A 12,628-nucleotide genomic window follows, 5' to 3' on the forward strand; every position below is an offset into this window, starting at 1 on the left:
AAATATAATCGGGATACATCAAAGGCTTCTCGAGTTATGCTGTTAACACACACACACACAGACACACACACAGACTCACAAGCCTAAAACATAACCTTAGCCATTCTGGCAAAGGTAAATAGACTTATTTAAGTGTGCTGAAACCATGCGTAATGTTGACGTATTTTCCTTCTTTACGGATCTATACACCACTTATACGTGTTCGTAAAATACATGTAAAATTCACGTAAAGAAACACGACTGATTAGGTTACATTTACAAACGCTGAAATCTTACGTAAAGGCCAGATGTATGTTTCCGATAGACTTAATAGATCTTAAAATCTGCTAAAATATTTCTCCGCCTTTAAGGGCTTTACACGTATCTCTGAAACTTTGCTTAAATAGTTGTTTTTGTGCTGTGGGAACCACTGAAAGGTACAGTTTCCATTGTCACAGGCAACTACCATGTTTCGCCTCTTGGTAGAGACACCATTTATCATCTAAAGATGTGGCAGTCTTTCTCTGTTCATCTATTACGTTTTGCTCTTGTGCCACAACCGATGCTGATAAAGTACCAGTGCTAGCAATGCTTGTTATAGTTGTAAATGTAAGCACAGAAGAAAGTTGAGATACATCGTCTATCTAACTGCATAAAAAGTACTATCTGTACACAGTTGAAAATAGAATTCCTTTGATTGATGAATATTAAGCAGTCAACAATAAAATGGCACTCGTCTTCAGCCTTATCTAAACTACAATATCGACTAATTATTTGGCTTTGCTGTAAAGGAATGTGACTATGCCTAACTAAGGAGTTGTGTCAACTAGTGCGGAGTTGTGTTATTTCTACATTATAACCATGGGTAAAACGCGTCCCCAATTGCAAGTCTTCCGTACCGAAAAAGAAGGACACAATGTTCTCTCCAGTCTATGACAACAACACATCCTTTCCTTGGTACAGACACGTCCCAGGGACACACTAAACTGTCCTCTTCCCCTGCTATTGTCTGTACGAATTCTCCATCCTAGTGAACATCTGTAACCTACTGTTATTCTTCATTCATGGGAAAAAACTTGTCCTGAAGTTTTCAGTACCGAAAAAGAAAGACACAATGTTCTCTCCAGTCTATGGCAACAACACTTCCTTTCCGTGGTACTGACACGTCCCAGGGACACACTAACCCGTCCTCTTCCCCCGCTATGGTCTGTACGAATCCTCCTTCCCCGTTGAACATCTGTACCCGGCTGTTACTCCAGTCAGCTACGATGATGTTTCCCCGCTCGTCCACACACAGGCCGTGCGGTCCGTTCAGCGGGCCTCTCCCCAACCCAGGCTCTAGACTCAACTCCTGCAGTCTTTGGCCACGCTCGTTGTAGACCTGGAAAGAACAAAATCCGGTAATGTCAATGTTATTTAAATCTATGTCCCTCTCTCACCGACCCTTTCTCTCTCTCTGTCTGTCTTTCTCTTTCCCCTTTTTTCTCTCTATCTGTCTCTCTCTCTCTCTCTGCCTCTGTCTATCTCTCTCCGTCTTTATTTGTCTCTTTGTCTCTCTTCCCCCTCTCTCGCTCTTATACACACACGTTCAAATGCAAACACGACATAGATGAAAGCAACATACAAAGATTCAAAAGACGCTCACATAGACACACAGATATTGACGCACACAGAGATACAAACACAAACGTACATGTGTTATGTATTGTATTGTATCATATATTATGTAATTACCTTTGCCAGAATGGCTAAGGTTATGTTTTGGGCTTGTGAGTCTGTGTGTCTGTGTGTCTGTCTGTTAACAGCATAACTCAAGAAGTCTTGGATGGATCCCGATAATATTTGGTAGGTGGGTAGGGGTCGGGAAAACGAAGGTCAAGTTCGATAATGGGCCCCCTAGCGGCTTGCTAAGGTACTGCAGCAGAACCTCAATTTTTGATATCTCGTGTTCTGGACATGCTGTGATCATGATTTTTGAGTGGTAGATAGCCCTCGAGGCAGAGAGTAAGTGCTGTGAGTTTGGGCCCCCTAGCGGCTTTTTTCGAACTGCAGGCGCCGGTTTCCTTTCAAACTTTGGATGAGAATAACTCTACAACGTGTTGACGGATCGTCATGATTTTTGGTATGTAGATAGAATGAGTGATGACTTACATAATGGTATACTAATTATGCAAATCAGCAGCTAATTTGCATAATTAATGAGGAAAAATTATAAATCCACTACATTCCATGATAGGACTTTCAAACTTGTCACATATGTAGCTGGGAAGGAGAGAAATGTCGACAGATATCAATTATGCAAATGATGACCTCATTTGCATAATTAATGAGAAAATATGAACATGTTGACGGATCATCATGTTTTTTTGTATGTAGGTAGCGTAAGTGAAGACCTACATAATGAGATAACAATTATGCAAATCAACAGCTAATTTGCATAATTAATGAGGATATTTTATAAATTCACTACATTCCATGATAGGGCTTTAAAACTTGTCACATATGTAGCTGAGAAAGAGAGAAATGTCAGTACATATTTATCATGCAAATGATGATCTCATTTGCATAATTAATGAGAAAATATTAACGTGTTGACGGATCGTCATGATTTTCGGCATGTAGATAGCCTAAATGAAGACTTATATAATGTGATACTTATTATGCAAGTTAACAGCTAATTTGCATAATTGATTAGGAAAAGTTCATAAATCCACTGCATTCCATTATAGTACTTTCATCAAAGTTGTCACATAAGTAACTGAGAAAGAGGGAAGAGAGTAAGAGGTGTATTTAAAGACTTTGAAAGAGAATAAGTCAAGAATGGATCAAAGGATCATCATGATTTTTGGTATGCTGATAGCTTAAGTAATGCTTGATACAATTTGATATCAATTAATTGTAAATTGGGATCTAATTTGCATAATAAATGCCGAAATTTTATAAACCAACTCCAAGCATTTAATTATAAAGAAAATGAAATGAGTAACGCATTTGTCTACAGACATCATTCTACATAACAAACCTGGTTTATTTGGCAAAGGTATGTGTTCGTGGAACTCTAGTTGTATTTGAATTTGTTTATTGTAACTGTCGCGTTCTGGCGGCCCTTCTTCGGAGTAAACAACAACAACTCGACGTGCTCGAACGGGCGGTGGCCCCGTTCGGAGAAGGGTGTTCTAGAACCGCCAGAACGCGACCAGCAATGTGATTCAAAATAAAGTCAGTCTTGTCTTGATCGTCGTACAAGTGTGACGTGTGTCTGTGTGTGTCTCTGTCTTTGTGTCCTCCCTCCAACATTGGTGGCCAGTACGGATGCCACTTTCGAGCGGCCAGACCCGTGATGAAACACCATCCTAGGCCCTCTGCCCGCTACCGTGTCGCCCGACTCGCCCGGAGACCATCGGCCAACCGCCTGATCACCCGACAACGTCTACCATGTGTCCAGCCGTCTCCGCTCGCTGACGACAGAGCCCGACTCCGCTGACCGCGACCCTGACGCCGTCCGTCACTGACCGCGTGTACCAGAGTCTCCTGTAGACCATGCCGCAGTCTTCATGGCCCGACCCAACTCGGATTTCACACCAAGGACCCGCTCCTGGACGCTGTCCGCCTCGACCAAAGCCAACCTTGAACTTTTGAGAATGAGCACCGGCGCAAACTTCTGCTGAGACCTGAACGAACTGAAAAAGGACCTCGACTTGCTCCAGGAAGGCCATTGAACTGTCATGCCGCAAGATCTAGGCCTACGAACTTGAAATGTACTACAGCACGATTTCCTGTCCATAATGTGTTATGTATTTTGTCTGGGAGAGTATTGTGATATTGAGTATTGTAGTGTTTACCTAGGAAGAACTAGAGCCTGCGGGACGACACTTCTAGGTAGAAGACTACTTTGCCCCTTGTCAGAACCTGCGAGGTTGCTGATTGTCAAGGAAATATTGTCACGATGATTGAATTTTGTATATTGAAACTATTTGAACTGACGCTTACCAAGTGTACTAGTAGAATCAATGACATTATTGATGCCTGCGGGGCGACTACTGCTAGTAAGACTATCCTGACCACACTGAGGGTGTGCCCACATGTATTGTTTGTGTTTTAAGATAGCGTTCTCTATGCCTTGACCGTAAGCCTGCGGGATAACGTTGATGCCTTGTTGAACCTATGCTGTGCTGTATTCTGAATTTTGACTTTGTGATGCTTCCTAAGGAGCACTGACGTCTGCAGGACGTCTCTCCTAGGAAGATCAATGGTTGTATGATGCTCGCCTTAGGAGATAGAATGATTGCGTACGGGCCGACCCTATTCCTAAGTGCTTTTACTAGATGTGGAAAATGCGTGTACTTGCCTAGCTAGATGTGGAAACTGTGTGTACTTGCCTAGCTAGATGTGGAAACTGTGTGTACTTGCCTATCTAGCTGTGGAAACTGTGTGTACTTGCCTAGCTAGATGTGGAAAGCATATATTTGTAGCTACATAGAACGACTGCCTGCGGGCCGACCCTATGGAATGTTTTGATATGCCTTGAAGTACTTCGAAGTGGTGAGTCCACAGAAATATTTGTAGTATTGAAAGCGACACCTATAACTAGCTTAGACTTGATTTTAAAAGATATATGATTAGATTTGGTGAGATAACTAGCAGGTGAGGACACCTGCTAACTTGAGGGGGGAGGAATGTTATGTATTGTATTGTATCATATATTATATAATTGTATTTGAATTTGTTTATTGTAACTGTCGCGTATCTGTCTAGTGTATTTGTATTTTCGTTCTTTTTATCGTTGTGAGCCCGGAAAGATTAGTTTTATTTGAGGCTAACTCGAAGTCAAAACAAAGTTTCGCTGCAGTACTTAGGTCACACACTAGCAGTGGTGGTGAAATTGACCTTGACCTTTGTCAAGGTCGATTTCACCACAAAGACGGTCACGCTCATACATATGCACACACACACACATACACGCACACACACACACACACACATGCACACAAACACACACGCACATACACACACACACGCACGCACGCACACACACACACACACACACACACACACACACACACACACACACACACACATACACATACACATACCTGCACGGTTTTATGAAGAGACAGCAGGATGTTGTTGTTCCTATGATCCACACACACACGCTTGTAGGTCTGTACCGCCGTGTCGAACTCGGACTGGGTGTCACCGCTCGTTGCTAGGATACAGACCTTCCCGGTCAGAGCTGCTGCGATCCTGTGATAAGGACAATATCGCTATTATAATGACACTAAGATCATGTTAACTTGAAGATTTTCATACACCTAATAATAGTTCCTTAATCAAATTGATATGATTTTGAAACAGTCACAACCGTTTCAGACTTTTGATTATCATAACCTTACAAAGTGTCACCGGTGAAATACTGTCTGAAACGTCAGACCGTTAATTTCAAAAACCATGTACAGTTGCTTGATAAACTATTATTGGCATATTGTATGGTGTGGATATCTAACGTATGTTTCGGTATATGAAAAATCGTATGTTTGGGAGTGAAAAATGTTTAAGGCAGCAGCTAGTTTGTTACTCAATAATGCCGGATATAAAGGTGCACTCTAACTGCAGTTGAGTCTTTTTTCCTCCGTCACTGCAGGGTTCGAAACATAATCAAAGAATTTCAGAAATAGAGAACGAAGCCATCTCAAATTTTTCCCTGAACAGAGACGGTGGGCACCATAGACTTCCTGCAACGTATGATCCATTGCTTACTGAGTCACGTGTTCTGTCTGCATAACGTGGCGTCACGACAGCAGTGGATTGTTTATTCTTTGACAAAGACTGATGCTGTTCAGTCGAAAATTTCGGTGAGTCCAATTTTTGTGTTGAAATTTACAGTTAAACTTGTTCTATAGGAACAAATTTCCTTACTTTTTGTGCATTTTGTCGTCGTTTATGCTTACTTTAACGTATTACGCAATATCTACATCTTTAAAAAATCGGAGAAAATAACAAAACAGTGACGCAGTGAACGAACCCCGCAGTGACGCAAAGTTTACGCAATTGCAATGAGACTGCACCTTTAGTTATAACGGTTGGCCAATGCAAGTAGGGATTGGAATATACTATATTAGGTGAAAAACGAAAGACTTGGTAGATGGGATTTTTTTCCTATACTGGGACACTAAAAAGACATACCTGCCGTCCTGAAATCCTGAGGCATCAATAATAGGATCTCGACCCGAACCGACGGTCAGAGCTCTTCTAGCAACCTGTCGCCCTTCTTTGGTGTATTTCAAAAACACGTTTGTATAAGTCGTGTCCACGCCTATAGCTCCTTTGCACAAGCTGCCCACGAACGTAACATGCCTTCCGTCAGAAAACAACCCGCAACCGTTTATGTTCAGGTTGTCCCCGAAGTTCAGCATAAATTCGCTAACCTGCTCCCCCTTTAACGTGAAGACTTGGACTCGCCCGCCGCCCGCTCGGTCGATGACGTAGACCTGATCTGAAGCGGTGGTGACACACAACGGTTCAGAAAACTGTCCCTTCTTTGTCCCGCTGGTCCCAAAACGGGACTTCCAAGACGTGAACGTTCTAGAAGGCGCTGAGAGCACGTCTTGCCGTGGAGAGTTGGCTTCTTTGTCTTTCTTGACCTCAATACGTCCAAGTGTGAAAACAGACCCTTCAAAATCACTGGCCACGAACTCTATAATAGGTGGCTTGGGGGCGTGACGTTGCAAATTGAAGTCAAGTTGAGATTTCGTAACGTCATAGTTATGTCTTCCGTTGCCATGGCTACTCTTTAAGTGTGACGTCAAGTCTTCAATCTCATTTTTTACGTTTTGCTCCTGCCTCTTGAAGACATGTCTTACTTGTTCTGTCAGAGTCTTGGCACTTTCTTCGACTTTCCTAATAGCTTCTTCCTTCAGTCTAAGGATCTGCTCCTCAATTTCCGTCTTTTTGCCTTCCGCAAGACGTCTGCTTTCTTCCAAGGCGTCCAGTCTCTTTAAGACTCTTTCTACCATCTTCGGAGGAGTCTTGTAAGCTTCTACCTGCTTGGCTTGTGAGACATCTACAGGTGTGCCACAGGTGCGGTTATTGCGGACACTGTTCATACCTTCTCCGCCCACAGTCTCACCGCACTCTCTATACAGTAGCCTTGAGGGTCCACTTCCGGTTTTTCCTGGTACTGAACAATAGCGCCGCTCACCGTTCGTTATGGCTACAGGCACACCTTTCTCAGGTGGGCCTGTCTCACCTTCCTGACCAATCTTTTGTCGGCAGGTGAGATAACAATCTTCTACCTGTCCTCCGTGACACTTTTGTTCAACGACCTTCTCGTCATTAGGTATACACACGCCCCGCACGGGTAAACCGGAAACGCCTTTCACTTTTACCTGTTGACGCCAGGTGGGACAAGAAAATCTAACCTTTCCCTGAGGACGTCCGTCAGCACGTTGTTTGTCATAGTGGTTTGGTATCGCCTCAGATGACTTTTTGGTCAACAAAACCGCCGTCAACAAAACCGCCGTCCACAAAACCGCAGTCTCTGTGTCCACTGTCAGCCATGACGCGTGTACGGTAAACTCAATAGCCTGAACTTTACCCTCAGACGTGGTCGTCCCATTGAGCTGTCAATCATTTAACTCGCACGGGTCAAGAGCGTGCTGCTGTGTACACACACGCACGCTGAAGTGTCGTCGCCATGGTAACAGGGGGTATCGTTTACAGGGCGCTGTTGGGAAAAGGAAGCTTACCTGTGTGTTGCAAATATAAAGTAGCAAAGGTGCGGAGGCAAAATGCAGGTGTGGCAAAATGTAAATAAACTGCAAAGAAGTCGGCATGATTAAATGCCACTCCTTTGACAGGCTTTATGCCTCAAATACTGTGTAACTGAACTTATCTTCTTTACATGTGAAGTATTGTCCTGGGATATATAAAGAATGCTTCATACACTATTCAGGTTGTTTTTGATGTTTGAAAAGCGGTAGATTTTAGGGATGTAGAGGATCACTTTTTATTTCGTACAAGGAACAGTGGTCAACAGCACATTTTTCTCTCTAGATAGTTATCATTATATTGATATATGATTCTTTGTTTGAAGTAGTTACCTTTTTGTTTGAATTGGTGAAGTTCATTCCAAATCGGTAACAAGTATCCGAACACCCTATTTGAGCCTTCGGTGAATTTTTCTAAGTTGACGCTTTACAAATCTCGCATAGCGGTCCGTAGTGGTACTGCAAATTTGTCTCGGACATTGTTCTTGTATAAAGTACAAAGGTCCAAGAAAGAAAATATCTTGCATCAATCTCTCCTTCTTTACTTGTGTATTTCAATAATTATAGATAAATAGATAGATAAATGGATGGATGATGGATTGATGGATTATTAGATGGTTGGATGGATTGACGGACGGATCGGCGGAAGAATGGATATGGACGGATGAATAATATTAGAAAGTAATATATTAAAAATATAACCTTTTGTCCCTGACATCAGACAAACCAAAGAGACGAAAGCAGAACACCAAAAAGCAGTTATTTCACCATACAACTGGGATATGATTTTCCAAAATCATATCCAGCTATTTGGGTACTTTTTAGATATGACAAAGATGTCTAATCTTCATCGACTTCTAGTTATGCATAACACTGTTCTTGTTTTTTTGTTTGTAGTACCGATGACCGCACGGTTTTAGACTGCTCTGTTGTATAAAAACAAACACACCGTACCGAGCTCCGCACGGCAGGTGTTAACGGTTTATTTACCGAAGGAAACTGACGACATCCAAAAATACACCGGACAGGTTTCAACGGCAGGTGGACAAACTAGTCAAGTTATCCATGCAGCCAGCTTTGTATGGTCTAGCTCCAGAAAGAAAAGGAGTTCTTTGGGGCGTAAAAATACAAAACTCTCGCTTCATTTGTCTGAAGTTTTTGTTTTATATCGCAACATAGGTAAGGATAGATACGGATTTTTTCTTTGCTTTCGGACAGATGAGGACAAAATAGCACTGCTCTTAATTTAGTAACTTGTATTTATAGTGTCATACTTCACTGAACATGAACAGCCGAAGACGATAATATAACGTCCGTGGAACAATTATAGACGAAAAAGGGAAACACAACAACAAGATAGGAAAGACTCAGATTGACTGAACCGTTTATTTTCATCAAAGTTCCCTCTATAGCCATGTTTAGTTTAAGTTAACAGAGTGTAATTCATCTATGCGACCACTACAAGTCATCAGGTTACAAGTTGGACTCTTTCGACCAAACCGAGTAACTTTAACATCTCATGCACAGGCCATCCAGTGGACATAGGCAGCGTACAGCTGTGAACTGGCCCAGGTGCCGATTCGCACCGTCAGACTGGTTGTGGAGACGGACACCACGGTTGCTTTGGCGCGGGTGTGGCCAGGAAAATGGTCCAGTGACGTCAAGCCCACAGTCACCACGGGGGTTGTCCGGAAGGCCCTGCTGAACGTGGCGGTCAGGTCGAGGTGGCGATCACCATCACCGGACGTGAAGACGTCATCTGGTGTTTCAAAGACACCGCTTTCGCCTAATATAGAAAGTGTAAAATGTATTTAGCGAAGTGGTCAGGTCTTGGTAGCGACTGCTAGAACTAGACCACTTGCACCAAAATGAGTGTTACGAGTGGCACAATAGTCGGAGCATTGTAAAACTACACAACGGGAAGGGCTAGTCTATGAGAAAATGCATCATCTAACTCTTCTTTTCTCTCCATCTGTCTATCCCTGTCTTTCTAATATCAATGTGCTTCTGGGTCTTTCTTTCTCTCTGTCTCTCTCTCTCTCACGCTCGCTCTCTGTGTCTCTCTCCCCCTCTCTCTCTTTTTCTTTTTTACCCCTCTCCCTTTCTCATACCCATCTATCCTTCTCCATTTCTCCGTCTTTATTTCCCACAATTGGTGGAAAATTTCTAACTAACACACCGCTCATTGAATTGTATATACCAATACAATACTAATACAATACAATGTAACTTGAACAGTGAAACAATCATCACCACTTACAGCGTTCGATGTAGTCACGCTGTTCCAGGTCCTGGATCCTCTGGTCCTTGGCCCCCATCTCGGTCTGAAGTTGTTGGATATCAGCCTGGTGCATCTGGTCTTTGGCCGCCATCTCATTTTGAATTTGCTGAATTTCAGCTTCCATCTCTTGGTCTTTGGCGTGAAGCTGTTGTATTTCGGCCTGGTACATCTGGTCTTTGGTCGCCATCTCGGTCTGAAGTTGTCCAATCTCAGTCTGGAACTCTTGGTCTTTGGCCGCCGTGTCATGTCGAAGCTGCTGCATTTCGGCCTGTATCGCTTTGTCGTCCGCCTGAAGCTGTAGCATGTCGGCCTGTAGCTGCTCGAGCACACTTTGTAGGGACAGAGCTCGAGAGGCTGGAGCAAAACAGAAGAAAAAGTATAGTGTTAGATAATGTAGATGATGTGTGTTTGCATAATTTCATTAGATAATCGTTTTATAAAGAGGGCGAATGGGTGGTGTTAAAGCCAAGACGCATTTTTTATGTAGTGTGAAAACCAGTCCTTTTTTTGGCGTAAGAAAAGGAAAGAGACTTTCGAATGGTATTTTAGAACTGTATATATATACAAACAAAAAAACAAGTGGATACAACTGGAGTAGATAAAAGGTATATGGCTGAGTTGCCATCATCAAAGATGGAGATACTAGTAGGCTGATACATGTGGTCGAATAATGCAATTCATAATACAGAAACAAAAGAAGAATACGGAAGGTAAACCATCACAATCTCGCCCTAAAACTAGAAAGGCCGACATTTGCTTGAGAGCAAATACAGCATATTTCAGACATACCCGTTCCCATGCAAAATTGAACTGTTCCAAATCACTCCTGCGCAAAAATTGAACATTCTAACAGTAACTTCTCGAAATGAACTACTACCAAGGCCGACATCAAGGATCAAAAAGGATTGACATGAATAAAATTAAAGCCATCATATAGAAGTCAAACGAGTGACATTTGGTATAACATCTACACAAATCACAGTCCAAAGGATGAATTAATATTAATATTAACAAAATTATAAATTAGAAAACAGAAAGAAACAAACATGCCGATAACGGGGATCGACCCCGGGTCGGCGGATTACAAATCGAACGTGCAAACCACAACACCAAAAGCTCTAGAGCAACTGACGTGGTCAGTTTGGCAGCGCTTAAACCCCACTGTTACACAATAAGCAGCATAATATATTTGACCCCCCCCCCCTCCCCACAGAAAAATACTAGTATGTGGACGTCGTCACGATCAAAATAAAGATAACTAGTTACCGTCAAAAATCAGAAATGATGCAGAAAACACCATGACATCTCGTGTGGAAGTATCTTTTGCCCTTTCCCAAGGAAAACTGATTTCGCCTACTAACGTTATCAGTTCATGCATGTTTTTGACAACAAACGGAGATACACTACGACGGCAGTGGCTTGTCAGCACTTGCCTGCGGTACCAGCGTTCCACAGTTCTCATATAACGTTGTTTTGACGAATTTCACAAACGAAAACACCTTTCAATGTACATTAACAACGGAGTGAACAATGTAAGGCTAGCCATTTCTCACCTAAAGATGTTCTGCTACCGATGACAACCGAAACTGGGTAGAAGCTGACGTAAAATGCGCAGAAAACTGCAGACTAAATGCAGTTGCTGCGGGAGTCTGTGACGTAAATGTAAAATTAAAAATGAACGAGTCCGGGGTGGAATCTTCAAGAAGGTCTGCATAAAAATCTCAAACCTAAAAGTTTCTTTCCGTATATATATTTTGTGTATATTTGTAATTGCTGTTTTCAAAATAATGGTCACATATTATATTCCTATTTTCTTTGCAGTAACCTTTTATGGAGTAACATAAATTACAAAATCCTCTCAAATATGAATGGTTCCGTCTACATATAAACATGACAATCAAATGTTGCGTCATTGCCGACGAAGTGTTCCTTTCTCTTCGCTGATTGGCTGGCGGCACAATTCAATTAATTAGCAGACTGACACCTGTCACCTGTCGCCCAGGGCGGGAGTTATTGCTTTGTTTGCCATATATGGAACGCACTAAACGTCGAGAATGGCCAAAACACCTCCCGCAAAAACCCGAAATGGGTCATTTTGAAGTGATATACGCCAAAAATGAAAATTGGGTTCTTTAAATAAATACTCCACGCACGCCTGTACCAAACTTTTAGGTATTGGTCCACTCTACCATATGCATTGTGCAAAATTTCAGGTCATTCGGTCCAGGAACGACGGAGATGATTCGCTTTGAAAATTTGACAGGAGAAAGAAAGAAAGAAGAAGAAACACAAGTTAGGAATGTTTGTAAGCATAAGTCCGTGAGATTTCTGAAACAACAGCAATTCCGTGATAAACGGAACCTTCTAAAAACGTACGGAGCTAACCGTTAGCTCCGTACGTTTTTAGAAGGTTCCGAGTGCAGCGAAAATACCATCGATAGCGATTCAACTTCGGATGGCAAACCGGACAAAAGTTATAAGTACTGTTGAAGTCATTAACGTTAAAGTTTGTTTTTATTTGCCTTTGACGGTTTGACCTGAAATACTGTTACGCTAAACTCCTGCAGAGAAGTTAAGTGACTGCTGTGATTATTACAGAAAT

General features: G+C 42.3%; 2 protein-coding genes across 3 annotated transcripts; both read right to left on the bottom strand.

Annotated features, from left to right (window-relative positions):
- Positions 1-378: 378 nt before the first annotated feature.
- LOC118411129 (tripartite motif-containing protein 3-like) lies at positions 379-7,082 on the bottom strand. The gene is made up of 4 exons (XM_035813171.1): positions 6,163-7,082; positions 5,073-5,223; positions 1,164-1,360; positions 379-409 (listed from the first exon to the last, which is right to left on the bottom strand). The coding sequence occupies exons 1-4, from the start codon at positions 7,080-7,082 to the stop codon at positions 379-381; spliced, it is 1,299 nt and encodes a 432-aa protein (XP_035669064.1).
- Positions 7,083-9,102: 2,020 nt separating this feature from the next.
- LOC118412640 lies at positions 9,103-12,091 on the bottom strand. 2 transcript variants are annotated; one of them, XM_035815636.1, is made up of 3 exons: positions 11,580-12,091; positions 10,006-10,380; positions 9,103-9,531 (listed from the first exon to the last, which is right to left on the bottom strand). In XM_035815636.1, the coding sequence occupies exons 2-3, from the start codon at positions 10,328-10,330 to the stop codon at positions 9,263-9,265; spliced, it is 594 nt and encodes a 197-aa protein (XP_035671529.1). In that variant the 5' UTR covers positions 10,331-10,380; positions 11,580-12,091; the 3' UTR covers positions 9,103-9,262. The 2 variants fall into 2 exon arrangements, with proteins under 2 accessions (XP_035671529.1, XP_035671528.1); XM_035815635.1 differs by having other exon boundaries at positions 11,293-12,091.
- Positions 12,092-12,628: the final 537 nt, after the last annotated feature.

This window comes from Branchiostoma floridae, chromosome 3 (genome assembly GCF_000003815.2).
Source record: "Branchiostoma floridae strain S238N-H82 chromosome 3, Bfl_VNyyK, whole genome shotgun sequence".
Taxonomy (NCBI): Eukaryota; Metazoa; Chordata; class Leptocardii; order Amphioxiformes; family Branchiostomatidae; genus Branchiostoma; species Branchiostoma floridae.

What these genes read in the sequence shown, in the direction of transcription:
- LOC118412640 (XM_035815635.1), bottom strand. Translation starts at nt 11,488, where the DNA reads ATGAGAACTGTGGAACGCTGGTACCGCAGGCAAGTGCTGACAAGCCAC. An exon ending in ATCATTTCTGATTTTTGACG is followed by an intron (nt 10,381 to 11,292) that starts GTAACTAGTTAT and finishes GTTTTGCTCCAG; the next exon opens with CCTCTCGAGCTCTGTCCCTA. An exon ending in GCGTGACTACATCGAACGCT is followed by an intron (nt 9,532 to 10,005) that starts GTAAGTGGTGAT and finishes TTTCTATATTAG; the next exon opens with GCGAAAGCGGTGTCTTTGAA.
- LOC118411129 (XM_035813171.1), bottom strand. Translation starts at nt 7,082, where the DNA reads ATGAACAGTGTCCGCAATAACCGCACCTGTGGCACACCTGTAGATGTC. An exon ending in TCAGGATTTCAGGACGGCAG is followed by an intron (nt 5,224 to 6,162) that starts GTATGTCTTTTT and finishes TCCTTATCACAG; the next exon opens with GATCGCAGCAGCTCTGACCG. An exon ending in ATAGCGGGGGAAGAGGACGG is followed by an intron (nt 410 to 1,163) that starts GTTAGTGTGTCC and finishes TGTACCTTTCAG; the next exon opens with TGGTTCCCACAGCACAAAAA.